General features: G+C 35.8%; 1 protein-coding gene across 4 annotated transcripts in view; it reads left to right on the top strand.

Moving 5' to 3' along the window:
• Positions 1 to 14,334, top strand: part of LOC106471432 (solute carrier organic anion transporter family member 4A1-like) — a 67,901-nt gene extending 53,567 nt beyond the window's left edge. For all 4 annotated transcript variants that reach the window (XM_022400046.1, XM_022400045.1, XM_022400043.1 and 1 more), the window contains 3 exons: positions 1,923 to 2,962; positions 13,517 to 13,606; positions 14,026 to 14,334. In XM_022400046.1, coding sequence (XP_022255754.1) covers positions 1,981 to 2,962; positions 13,517 to 13,606; positions 14,026 to 14,333 — 1,380 coding nt within the window. In that variant the 5' untranslated portion in view covers positions 1,923 to 1,980 and the 3' untranslated portion in view covers position 14,334. The remainder of the gene's footprint in view (positions 1 to 1,922; positions 2,963 to 13,516; positions 13,607 to 14,025) is intronic.
• Positions 14,335 to 14,600: the final 266 nt, after the last annotated feature.

The following is a 14,600-nucleotide window of genomic DNA, read 5'->3' as shown; positions in this document are numbered from 1 at the left end:
ACTTATATTATAAAGTTTCCTTGCACTTTGCAACAATGACATTAACTAACACTTTTATTATACAGTTTCCTTGCACTTTGCAACAATGACATTAAATAACACTTTTATTATACAGTTTCCTTGCACTTTGCAACAATGACATTAAATAACACTTTTATTATACAGTTTCCTTGCACTTTGCAACAATGACATTAACTAACACTTTAATTATACAGTTTTTTCTCCAACTTAAGAGTTTTCAAAAATAATTTATTAGTAGGCTTCTAAAATCTCTGTTTTCTAGAAGCTCATTGAAAGCGGTTATCACCGCTAAGTTGAGATCGTTTTTTAGAAACTTTATTTGTTATTAAGTTTAAAAATCGAAAACAGAAAACTAGAAAAATGTCTATGGAATCGCACAGAATCTTGAAATTTGTAAAACCTTGTTTGTTCAGCACAAAGCTACAAAATGACGTTTACCTGCGCTCTGTCTACTCTGGGGAATCGAACCAAGGATTTTAGAATTGTAAGTCCTTGAACTTTCCTCTATCCCACAAGAATACTTTTTATTTGTTAAAGAGCCAGGCTACTGGTGGTTGAGAATTGAATTTTTTTCAACTTTGCGATGGTTACAAAGGCTTTGCTATTATGTTGGCCCGGCATGGCCAGGTAGTAAGGGTGTTTGACTCGCAATATGAGGATCGTGGGTTCGAATCACCATCCCATCAAACATGCACGCCCTTTCAGCCGTGGGGGCGTTATAAAGTAATGGTCAATCCCATTATTCGTTGGTAAAAGAGTTGGCGGTGGGTGGTGATGACTAGCTGCCTTCCCTCCAGTTTTTAACTGCTAAATTAGGGATGGCTAGCGCAGATAGCCCTCGTGTAGCTTTGCGCGAAGTTCAAAACCAACTGTTATGTATATATTTTTATTTTTTGCTCCCCATACGACAAAGCGCTAACTCTTTGTGTTTCAGATATTTCCAATTCATCAATTTCCTTGAAAATCATTGTTTTATTTTATATTTCAAAGTTTTTATCTGATCGGAAACCTAGCTACTGGGTGTTTGGGATGGGGAGGAATTCTTACATGTTTTAATCTTTAGAATTCTATATGATAAAGAGCTTCATGTACCTTAAAGCTGTGAAAAATTCATTTACTTCTAATTCTTAGAACTGGTAAACTATCAGCGCATGATCTGCTCTATTGAATTGTTATTCTTCCGGATACTAGTACGAGAAAACGCAACTGTCGTGAATGATTTTTAATATTATTCAAGATATTGATAGCATATTTTGTGGAAAGATGTAGAGGGAAGAAATATAAATATTAAAAATGTTCTCGTTTTTTTTTTTTTGTTTTTTGCGGGGAAGGAAAATGTATCATAAATTATAGCAGTGAGGTATCGAAAATCGAACTGGTGTATTTAAGTGTTTTACACTCACAAAAAAGAAACCTATCATTCTATAGGTATTTGAAGAACTTGTAGCAATCCGCCACAATATAATTCTTCGTATTGTTAGCCGGCACTGGGCAGCTGCAGTACATAATTGAATACAGTTGTTGAAACATTTGTTTAACAACAAGTAAATGCTTGGAATGGTCTATTCTTTCATTGGGGGGGGGGGGATGTCTGTGAGCTAGACTAGTTTCGGAGAATTCCACTCCTCATCAGTGACCCTGGACACTACCACCAATGAAATATCTGACCAAACCAAGCCCTTATAGTAGTGAGGTATTGTTTGTTTGTTTGTTTTTGAATTTCGCGCAAAGCTACACGAGGGCTATCTGCGCTAGCCGTCCCTAATTTAGCAGCGAAGACTAGAGGGAAGGCAGATAGTCATCATCACTGTCGTCTGGCAGTATAATCGTTTCAGTTGTTTTGCTTCGAAGAATTAGGGATGTATACCTGTTAATTTATTCTAATCTTGTCAAATTTTTAGGGACCTAGCCCTATGTGGAGACGTTGTACAGAGGTGACTGTTTCCTTTAGTCAACAATATGAATAGAAATAAGCCAAGAAGCACCGATGACGAGAGTAAGATTCCAATGAACCCCAATGGGAACGAGTCCAAAACCGCCATTCTGTACAACAATCATAAAGTGTCGAACGGCAATGAAAACAACAGAAAACTCCTAGCGGTCGTTAATGAAAACACTGTTGTTCCTAACGAACACTACGTAGACGACATCGCAACGCCTTACTGTGGATTGGGTTCTTTCAGACCAAAATGGCTACAGACTTTGGCGAACAAGAAGACGTTTGTGGCGATATTCTGTCTCACTAGCGTACTGCAGGGTATGTACTCCACGTACTTCGTGAGTGTGTTAACAACGATTGAAAAGCTCTACCGGGTGGAAAGTAAAACAACTGGAATTATCTTGTCGGCCACGGAAATTGGACAAATAGGTGGCGCTTTCTTTTTAACTTATTATGGTGGCCACGGTCACCGTCCGAGGTGGATAGCATTCGGAACTTTATTATTCGCCACGGCATGCTTATTTTGTTCTACCCCACATTTCCTTTTTAAGATAGATTATCCAGCTTATAGTGACCAAGATAAGTCTGATAATCAGACTTACCAAACTCTTTATGAGCTGCGTGCTGAACTATGTCATGGCAGCTTAGTGGCCTCTCATGGAGATACCAGAATCCCGACCGATACTTGGGAGTCATTGATTGACTCCAACAATGAAAATACTACCTTACCGTTACAAAATCAGAGCGCTATCTGGCGAAGAGATTCGGCAACTAATAAATCCTCCACCTACCCACCTACACTCGAATCTTATTGGTATGATAACAATTCAAAGAGCAGTTTTCCTGATGTGCCGAACAGTTCAAGTCAGACAACTGGGTTTGTTCTTGCGATATTTTTCATCAGTCTTCTGTTTATTGGAATCGGAGCTACTGCAGTTTACACCCTTGGTATTCCTTACATCGACGACAACGTAGCCACACGAGATTCCCCGATGTATTTTGGTAAGTAACAGACAACTTCATTTGACTAACGATAAAATGTGATACAATAATTTTGTTCTACTGAAAGTAGTCTTATCCCTTTTCATAATCTCGTTATAAGGATATATGTATTGTGTTTTTGTAGTGAGTTTAGATTATATTTAACTAAGGCTGCTGAATTTTTACGAAATGCTAGTGGGTAAACAGTCAGAAGGATAAACTTGGGGTCACATCTAACTGTGCTCCTTTAATCGTGAAGCTGGAAGCGGTGTCCCTAATACGGATATCTAACTGTGCTCCTTTAATCGTGAAGCTGGAAGCGGTGTCCCTAATAAGGATATCTAACTGTGCTACTTTAATCGTGAAGCTGGAAGCGGTGTCCCTAATAAGCATATCTAACTGTGCTCCTTTAATCGTGAAGCTGGAAGCGGTGTCCCTAATAAGCATATCTAACTGTGCTCCTTTAATCGTGAAGCTGGAAGCGGTGTCCCTAATACGGATATCTAACTGTGCTCCTTTAATCGTGAAGCTGGAAGAGGTGTCCCTAATAAGCATATCAAACTGTATTGCTTTAATCGTGAATCTGGAAGAGGTGTCCCTAATAAGCATATCAAACTGTACTGCTTTAATCGTGAATCTGGAAGAGGTGTCCCTAATAAGCATATCAAACTGTATTGCTTTAATGGTGAATCTGGAAGAGGTGTCCCTAATAAGCATATCAAACTGTACTGCTTTAATCGTGAATCTGGAAGAGGTGTCCCTAATAAGCATATCAAACTGTACTGCTTTAATGGTGAATCTGGAAGAGGTGTCCCTAATAAGCATATCAAACTGCACTGCTTTAATCGTGAAGCTGGAAGTGGTGTCCTAAAAAGCCTAAAGTGTAACTGTATTGTTACATTGTGAGCCGGAAGTAGTGTTCCTGGATATCCAAACCTTTAAATTTCGTGGTATAGCAGTAACATTAACAGTGGATTTTCCTGGGAAACGAATATAAGAAATCGTTATCCTAAAATTAGAATTGAGCGACCAATATAATGCAGAAAAATATAATTAGGGTACTGATTAGAAAGAAATCAATGGAACCGTCTAGGCCTCTGTTTGAGCAGCTGTCTATTAAAGAGATGTTTTTTTTAAAGTGCATTGATTAGATTGAATAGTGGGAGACACCCGGTAAAGCGGTTAGATCATTATGGTAACACAAGGGGGAGTAGTTAAGGGTCTGTGTGAGTTACTTAGGAGAAGAACAACAGTAGGGCTTAGACACTGATATTTTGTGGGTGTGGAACTTTTTAATGCAATTCCGGAAGAAATACATTTGTTTATGAATTTCGCGCAAAGCTACACGAGGGCTATCTGCGCTAGCCGCCCCTAATTTAGCAGTGTAAGACTAGAGGGAAGGCAGCTAGTCATCACCACCCACCGCCAACTTTTGGGCTACTCTACAGTAGGCTACTCTTTTACCAACGAATAGTGGGATTGACCGTCACATTATAATGTCCCCACGGCTAAAAGGGTATTTGGTGTGATTGCAGATTGCGAGACGAGCGCCCTAACCACCTGGCCATGCCGGGCCGAAGAAATTCGTACAAATAATAAACCAAAACAATTAAAAACAGTATTTTATTGATTTGAATTAAATACAAGTAATGGATAAATAAGTGCAGGAATAACTGTGGTAAATAACAATCAATAGAAAAAAATAACTAAGCCTAAATTAAATAGATTAATAACAATCAATAGAAAAAAATAACTAAGCCTAAATTAAATAGATTAATAACAATCAATAGAAAAAAATAACTAAGCCTAAATTAAATAGATTAATAACAATCAATAGAAAAAAATAACTAAGCCTAAATTAAATAGATTAATAACAATCAATAGAAAAAATAACTAAGCCTAAATTAAATAGATTAATAACAATCAATAGAAAAAATAACTAAGCCTAAATTAAATAGATTAATAACAATCAATAGAAAAAAATAACTAAGCCTAAATTAAATAGATTAATAACAATCTATAGAAGAAATAACTAAGCCTAAATCAAATAGATTATAGGAATAGTAAAGAGTGTAATATAAAATCTTATAATAATTTAGCACAAGAAGCATCTTTATTTTTATAAATAAATAATTAGGTAATTACCAATTCACTTTAAACAGTATTTGTTGTTAAGTATTTATTTAATAGGCAAGCCTAACTTTATAAATTTTATCATTTTGTTTTTTTAATATACGAAATACCTACGTTCGTATGTAATTATACCGAGACCTCCCACAGAACAGGGAAGCACAGATAGCCCTTGTGTAGCTTTGTGCATAATTAAAAACAAACAAACAGAACAGGAACTAAGCCTTAAAGTGAGAGGCAATTTCCAATTAATTTTAATTTTGTATTAACAATAACCCAACAAATGATTTATTATAAAAGAAAAAATACTAAAAGTACCCCCCTCACCCCCCCCCTTCAAGGTGAATGGAAAAAAAAAAGTAAATGGATTTTCTTAATTTGTACCGTCTGACATTCTCGCTGCAGCCCTGGCATTGCAGTGATTCACAATGCTGTCGCCACCATAAAGATACGAATTCACCCTGAAAATCACTCAGTATTTCCTCAGTTGCGCACGCACCGAAAACAAATTTATTGACTTCAGTATATTTTGTAGTCTATAAGCTATATGACAAATATGTAGATTTAGTAAATTACGCCCCTTGGCACCTACAACTTTTTTTTTTATGGTTTTTTTAAACAATATTCTGATCGACCTCAGAACCCCTGGTGGAAACTTTTAATATTAGGCTAATTATGGGAAGATGTTCAGGCCGTGCATAACGATGTATTTAAAATATCGTGACTGTCATAAAACAGAAAGATTTCGACACAAAGTTCTCGTTGCTTACTTATTTTCCTAACGTGATACAATGTTTAAATAACTAAGCATGATGAAGAATAAGAAAACAAATCAAGTGAAAACTTTGTTATCGTTCTTACAAGATGGTGGCGACAAATAGTGTAATGTTTTAGTCAGAACTGCGTCGAAACATCACAGTATATACTAGTATTTGGAACGTATACTTAATGTTCTTTCTTTTTAATTGTTTTATAGTTAGTATAAAAGAACAAATACTGGTAAAGAATTGATTCCCTTCTTTCCACAAACCATTTACTGGTTGGCCAGAAATACAAAAACCTAAAATGAGCATGCGTGTAAGGCATATACATCTACATATGTTTCGTCTGCGTATTTGTCTATTTTTTCTTACTCGGAAGAATTTGATATATTTTGAATAAACAGATAACTCCGACACTGACACACGTAGTATGATGCTAATTGGTCAGCTACCAAAAGATTGTGATCCTCATCATAAAGTCATATGATAACCATACCAAAAGTACAAACTTAAGTTGGAGTAAGTTAAAAAAAAATGGAACAGAAGAACGTAAACATAAACGCATTAAATGATTACCAATGGTAATATGTACTAGAAATTCTACCTTTCGAGGCAAGAAATAAGAAAATGTCGACCTCTTCATCGAATCGTCTAGTAAAAAAATTGTATAATTATTCAAGAAAATGTGGCGTGCGATATACTGCTTTAGGTTAATAATTTGGTTAAATTAATAATTGAAATAACTCGATCGAGTGTTGAGCTTTGCTGTCAGTATATATGGAGATAGATTATATCTTCTGTTAGCCTGAAGACTTTTCCAATAGGGAAGGGCCCGGCATGGCCAGGTGGTTAAGGTGCTCGCCCTTTCAGTCGTGGGGGCGTTATAATGTGACGGTCAATCCCACTATTTGTTGGTAAAAGAGTAGCCCAAGAGTTGGCGGCGGTTGGTGATGACTAGCTACCTTCCCTCTAGTCTTACACTGCCAAATTAAGGACGGCTAGCGCAGATAGCCCTCGTGTAGCTTTACGCGAAATTCAAAAAACAAAACAATAGGGGAGTTAAAAGGCTTTCAGTAAACATTAAAACAAAATATAAACCCGATGAAATTAAATTGCCGTCCATTCAACCAAATTTCATCATGAATAGTCTGCCTACACAATCTATCAAAGAAAATACTAACCCACCCAAGGGAGTTAGTTTTCTAAGAGAAAGTAAAATGGATAACAACAACAACAATGGCACATGGTGGTGGTAATTTTATAACATTCAAGGTGATTGTGAAGTAAGGTATAAACGGGACCACAGACGATGAACAGTCGACGTAGAAGAATAATGGAATTTTAGAATATGGTTTTGGTTTCCACTGAAAAAATTTTGATGTTAGAGGCGCCACCTATTTGTATGGAAAAGAAATATCTTTCACCTAAATAACGACTGCTTTTAAACTAGGAAGAAAGAGATAAATGCTGATTAAATCTGACCTTAACCCGATCTACTATGATTATCTGGTTTTTAGTGATTCTGGTTTTCGTCTCTTCCATCACCTTAGAGTTTATCATTAGGGCCTACTTCTTTTTTTTGTGTTTTTTTTTCACGTTTTGTTTCTGGGGTTTAACATTGGTGTTGAAATTCTTTTTCCACATTCCCCAGCCCGACATGGCCAGGTGGTTAGGGCGCTCGACTCCCAATCTGAGGGTCGCGGGTTCGAATCCCCGTTCCACCAAACATGCTCGCTCTTTCAGCCGTGGGGGCGTTATAATGTGACGGTCAATCCCACTATTCGTTGGTCTTATATGATGGTCTTAGTTATTGGAACTTCCAGTTGATGAGCCTAATCATGTGGATCTTCCAGTTGATTATCTTAATGATTGGAACTTCCAGTTGATGAACCTAATCATGTAGATCTTCCACTTGATGATTCTAATGATTGGAACTTCCAGTTGATGAACCTAATCATGTGGATCTTCCAGTTGATGATTCTAATGATTGGAACTTCCAGTTGATGATTCTAATGATTGGAACTTCCAGTTGATGAACCTAATCATGTGGATCTTCCAGTTGATAATTCTAATGATTGGAACTTCCAGTTGATGAACCTAATCATGTGGAACTTCCAGTTGATGATTCTAATGATTGGAACTTCCAGTTGATGAACCTAATCATGTGGATCTTCCAGTTGATGATTCTAATGATTGTAACTTCCAGTTGATGAACCTAATCATGTGGATCTTTCAGTTGATTATCTTAATGATTGGAACTTCCAGTTGATGATTCTAATGATTGGAACTTCCAGTTGATGACTCTAATGATTGGAACTTCCAGTTGATGAACCTAATCATGTGGATCTTCCAGTTGATGATCCAAATCACGTAGGTCTTCCAGTTGATGATTCTAATCGTATGGATCTTCCAAGACTAAATTTATATATCTTCTTTCACACTTTCTCCACTTGTACTGTCTCTGACACACAAATAAGCTTCACCATCATGACATTACCCACACCTCTGTCTTTATACGTTGGTTGGTTTTCTTACAAGTCCATTATGAACTAATACTCGGCAGTCCCATTACAACTATTGGCTGAAAAGAGGACACAACCCTGTAATGGCACATAAACCCCTGGAGTGGAATGAAATGAAAAACAGAGAAGAAAAAAACAACATCTAGAGTAATTTAAAAGCTAAAAAAAAGTAGCAATTAAAATAAAGGTAAGCAGCTACTATGAAGTATGGTATTGAAGCTTATATATATAGGTTTAAACCTGTATGTATATTCGTAACTGTACCTTTCCTTCACCAATGATTCTGTGCCACGATCCATAGTTTCCAGCTATATTCTAAGCTAATTTATAACCTCATCTGAATGAACCGTTAAAGTTGATCTTCATTAACGAAACTGAAAGTTTATTTATTTGTTTATAATGAAGCACATAGCTACACAATGGGCTATCTGTGCACTGCCCACCACGAGTATCGAAACCCTAGCGTTTTAAGTCCGCAGACGTACCGCTGTGCCACTGGGGAGCCATTAATTAAACACTGGAACTTATAACTTGTGTACAGGTTTACAAACGGATCTCTAAGTTAAAGAAGATATTGTTGATTCAGTTCATGAAAATAAGAACGGAAACAAACTTATACCAGAAGAGTAAATTACTGAAACTTTAGTTAAACAAGTATAAGTGATTAAAAACGATAAAAATATCCAACTTTAACTTCTTTCTGAAGAAACTACTACACACAGTTATATATGTATATATAGGTGTGGACTGGGTAGTAATACAAGTTAACCTAATCTTATTGACAATGAATGAGCCATGTATGAAATTTAGATTGTAAATTATGGACATACTGTACAATGACCCATGCATTAAATCTAGATAATAAACTATGGACACCCTGTACAATGACCCATGCATTAAATCTAGATAATAAACTATGGACACCCTGTACAATGACCCATGCATTAAATCTAGATAATAAACTATGGACACCCTGTACAATGACCCAAGCATAAAATCTAGATAGTAAATTATGGACACACTGTACAATGAGCCATACATAAAATCTAGATAGTAAATTATGGACACTCTGTACAATGAGACATGCATGAAATCTAGATAGTAAATTATGGACACTCTGTACAATGAGACATGCAAGATGTTTAGATAGTAAATTATGGACACCCTGTACAATGAGACATGCATGAAGTTTAGATAGTAAATTATGGACACACTGTACAATGAGCCATACATAAAATCTAGATAGTAAATTATGGACACACTGTACAATGAGACATGCATGAAGTTTAGATAGTAAATTATGGACACCCTGTACAATGAGACGTGCATAAAATCTAGATAGTAAATTATGGACACACTGTACAATGAGACGTGCATAAAATCTAGATAGTAAATTATGGACACACTGTACAGTGAGACGTGCATGAAATCTAGATAGTAAATTATGGACACACTGTAACAATGAGACGTGCATGAAATCTAGATGTACAAATATCTTGAATTACAACTACTTTGAGCGTGTGAAGATTAGTTAATTAGTACATAATGATATTAAATTATTCTCCCCCTATCTGAAATCCCGATTGCTCAGCGGTAAGTCTCAAAACTTAAATAACTTTAAAAATCGAGTTTCGATACATCCAGTGGCCAGAACACAGATAGCCCATTGTGTAACTTTGCGCTTAACGACAAACAAACAAAACCAAAAATATATAACACATTTCCCCCGTATAAGTTTTTGAATTTCGCGCAAAGCTACACGAGGGCTATCTGCGCTAGTAGTCCCTAATTTAGCAGCGAAGACTAGAGGGAAGGCAGATAGTCATCATCACCCACCGCCAACTCTTGGGCTTCTCTTTTACCAACGATTAGTGGGATTGACCGTCACATTATAACGACCCCACGGCTGAAAGGGCGAGCACGTTTGGTGGGACCGGGATTCGAACCCGCGACCCTCAGATTGCGAGTCGAGCTTCCTATCCACCTGGCCATGCCGGGAATTATAAGGTTTTGGCCAGCTCGGGTTAACATACTCAAATATAACTCGAGAGATAAACATTTTTCGTATCGGTTGCACAACTATTTAAACTAGAGAAAATGGTGAAGAATTACATTGAAAAAGAAATAGGGAAAAAATGTGAGACAGCTGTAAGTATTACTGGATAAACCATTAAACATTACACGTTACGATAGCGGCGTACAAAATTCTAATTTGTCCCTGTAAGTCATATCTTTGATCGTATTTGAAGAAAGAAGATTCCCTAATCGCACTTAAACTAGCATTTTAAACTTTGTTTTCTTTATCTAATTGCATGGCTTCCCATTGTGAAATCTGTTCTGTGCCATTTTCTTGTATTGAACCTATAATTTTAGTGATAGCTTACTGCTGAGCCACCGGTAGGTGTCACAGAATGACAGAAACTATTATAACCGACTAGGAATGGACTAAGGAATGGACTCTTTTGGAACCAGTCGATACAAAATAAATCAAGTCTCAGGACTGAAATGTATAGAAACCAGTTGATCTGAATAGATGGTACAAGTCTCTGAGTGTTTTTTTTTTCTTATCAGTAGTTGGTGAAACAACCGAAACTGCCGCTTGTTGGGAAGCAGGAAATATATATTAAATGACAACCAAGACTGTCACATCTATAAATCAGGGTACAACATACATAATAACCAAGACTGTCACTTGATGTGAAGCAGGGTACATAATACACAACAACCAAGACTGTCACTTGCTGTGAAGCAGGGTACATCATACATAACAACCAAGACTGTCACTTGCTGTGAAGCAGGGTACATCATATATAACAACCAAGACTGTCACTTGATGTGAAGCAGGGTACATAATACACAACAACCAAGACTGTCACTTGCTGTGAAGCAGGGTGCATCATACATAACAACCAAGACTGTCACTTGCTGTGAAGCAGGGTACATCATACATAACAACCAAGACTGTCACTTGCTGTGAAGCAGGGTACATCATACATAACAACCAAGACTGTCATTTGATGTGAAGCAGGGTACATCATACATAACAACCAAGACTGTCATTTGATGTGAAGCAGGGTACATAATACATAACAACCAAGACTGTCATTTGATGTGAAGCAGGGTACATCATACATAACAACCAAGACTGTCACTTGCTGTGAAGCAGGGTACATCATACATAACAACCAAGACTGTCACTTGCTGTGAAGCAGGGTACATCATACATAACAACCAAGATTACCACTTGCTGTGAAGTAGAAGAACACATTACGTAACAACCAAGAATCACTTGATATAAAGCTGGATACATTATATATTTTGAGAAATATACATCTTCACAAAGTTAAAATAAAATCTTAAAGAATTATGAGTTAGTTGTGATCTACGTCTTTACAATAAATAATTATGAGTTAGTTGTGATCTACGTCTTTACAATAAATAATTATAAGCTGATTGTGATCTACGTCTTTACAATAAATAATTATAAGCTGATTGTGACCTACGTCTTTACAATAAATAATTATAAGCTGATTGTTATCTACGTCTGCATAATACCGAATTACGAGCTGATTGTAATATACGTCTTTAAGATAAATAATTATGAGTTAGTTATGATCTACGTCTTTATAATAGATAATTATGAGTTAGTTGTGATCTACGTTTTTACAATAAATAACTATAGGTTAGTTGTGATCTACGTCTGTATTATAACGAATTGTGAGCTCATTCTGATATCCGTCTGTATAATAACGAATGCATATTATCAAAACAGCATTGCGATGGGAAAATTATAAAAAAAAAGGGAAGGAAAAAAACGGTTCGTACTTCAAGGTCGAATGGAGGGCGTAATACCCGTTAAACAGTAAACATTTATAATATATGTATTATGAAGTAACTACCACTGTGTCAGAACTAATAACATCTGTAAATAGTTCTGAAACACTACTTAAAGTTTTATAACATCGACTTTGATTTCTGTTAGGCTTTTTTTTTGTTCTCGTTTTCCGTCAAAGATATTTCTCTTCTCAAGGATATTATAATATGCTGACTTCATCTATGTCACAACATTTAACTGTGGGCAACAGTATGAAAAATTAGTAGAAGTTGTTTGTTTGCACATGCTTTAATATTTAAAAGATAATTTACACGACAAGTTCAAGGTTTGGTTTATGCAGGAACCAGGGAACTTTATATCGCGACTTCTTGTGAACGGATAAGACCAACTAGGGAGTCAGTTTTTAATTATAACTTTTCATTCAACCATTAAAACGTTCGCTAAGTGATCTTGAAAGATGTAGATAATATCCAAAATCTGCTTTCTTTATTTTTCTGAATGAATTATTTTGAGCATACTAGATTATAGACTAACTCTATACGCCATTAGATATTTATGGAACCGGTCCTTGCGCGTATATCCTGATAAGTAATACACTGAAATGTATTGTGTTATTGGAAAGTATCGGTTCTGGTTCTATTATGGCTGCATTCCGGTTTTGCTTTAAATGTGTTTAAGGATTTCGTGACCATTAAAAACCAAGTAACAGTTGTATTTAACATGTTAATTGAAATAAGCCTCATCACGTACTCACAATTATAAAAATATTAACATTTCTTTAAAAGTAAACACTGTAATCCAAATAACAATTCTATTTAACATGTTAATTGAAATAAGCCTCATCATGTACTCATAATTATAAAAATATTAACATTTCTTTAAAGTAAACACTGTAATCCAAGTAACAGTTGTATTTAACATGTTTATTGAAATAAGCCTCATCATGTACTCACAATTATAAAAATATTAACATTTCTTTAAAGTAAACACTGCAATCCAAGTAACAGTTGTATTTAACATGTTAATTGAAATAAGCCTCATCATGTACTCACAATTATAAAAATATTAACATTTCTTTAAAGTAAACACTGTAATCCAAAACCAAACATATTTCGTTCAGTAAAACTTTGTATGCACATACGTTCAGAGTAAATGTTTGATATAAATGACGTGATGTTTTACAGCAACTAACTCCATAGTCGTGTCGAATGTAAAACAAAATTAACAGTTAACAGAAGTATTTTCGAAATATTTAACTAATGATTGAGAAGAGAAAGACATTAAAATTTATTTACATTGTTTGTTTGTTTGTTTTTTTCCTATACAGCTATTACTATTGGTGTCAGGATATTTGGCCCGGTCTTTGGTTTCCTGTTGGGATCATTTTGCATTGGTGTATATGTAAATTTTCCATTTGGTAAGTTCCATAATTATTTTGTCTATTATTAGCAGTCAACTTTTCATATGATGTTGCTTTGTTTGTTTCTAAGTTAGCGTGCAGTTAAAAACAAACTAGCGGATAGTGCGCCTCACTAAGTGTGTATCCGCTGAAGGAAACACACCGATATTATTCATATTATATAAAATATGTAGATATGATAAGCAGAATACCACAGTTGAAATAAAAACTTTTACTGGGGAAGTTTTGAGCAAACAGTCTTTGTCAAGTTGATAGGCTTAGTTAAGGCTTAACAAAGATCGTTTTGCAAAACTTCTCGCAATAAAGATTTGTTTTATTTAAATGAATTTATTCTCTTATTTATTATTGAATTCTTATGTATATCTTCGTGTTCATATATAGAATCATTTTAGACACTTTTTTTTTATTTATTGAAGAAACTGCTAAGCATCTGACCGCTGATGACCCACAATGGGTTGGTGCTTGGTGGTTAGGCCTATGTATGGTTGGTGCCACGTTATTTCTGACAGTTATCCCAATGGCGTCTTTCCCTCGCCAACTTCCCCAGTCTTACTCCTCTCCACAACGCCAGGTGGCGCATGTACAGCTGAATGGTCAGATGAAAGGAAAGACGTGTAACAACAACCAACAGGAAAAGGCATTACTCGGCAAACACAGCTGGAAGAAAAATAACACCTTGAAATGTAAGTCACACAAAAATACTGTAAAGATTTGTCACCGTTAGTACAAAATTTAATTGAACTGAACTTTGCTTTTAGAAATATTTTTGGTGAGGTAAAAATATTGTATCATTTTGAGTAGCCCCCTCCCTCCTAGTGGCTGAACGATAATTCCGAGGGCTTATAACGCTAAAAACTGGGTTTCGATACCGCGGTCGGTAGAGCACAGATAGCCCATTGTGTAGTTTTGTGCTTATGTGCAAACAAACATATAAAGAATGTGTGGGATCGGCCTTTTTAATGTAAAAGACACAACTGATTGGGCCCGGCAT

Source organism: Limulus polyphemus, unplaced genomic scaffold, assembly GCF_000517525.1.
Source record: "Limulus polyphemus unplaced genomic scaffold, Limulus_polyphemus-2.1.2 Scaffold4621, whole genome shotgun sequence".
Classification (NCBI taxonomy): Eukaryota; Metazoa; Arthropoda; class Merostomata; order Xiphosura; family Limulidae; genus Limulus; species Limulus polyphemus.
This window is presented reverse-complemented; position numbering and strand designations above follow the sequence as displayed.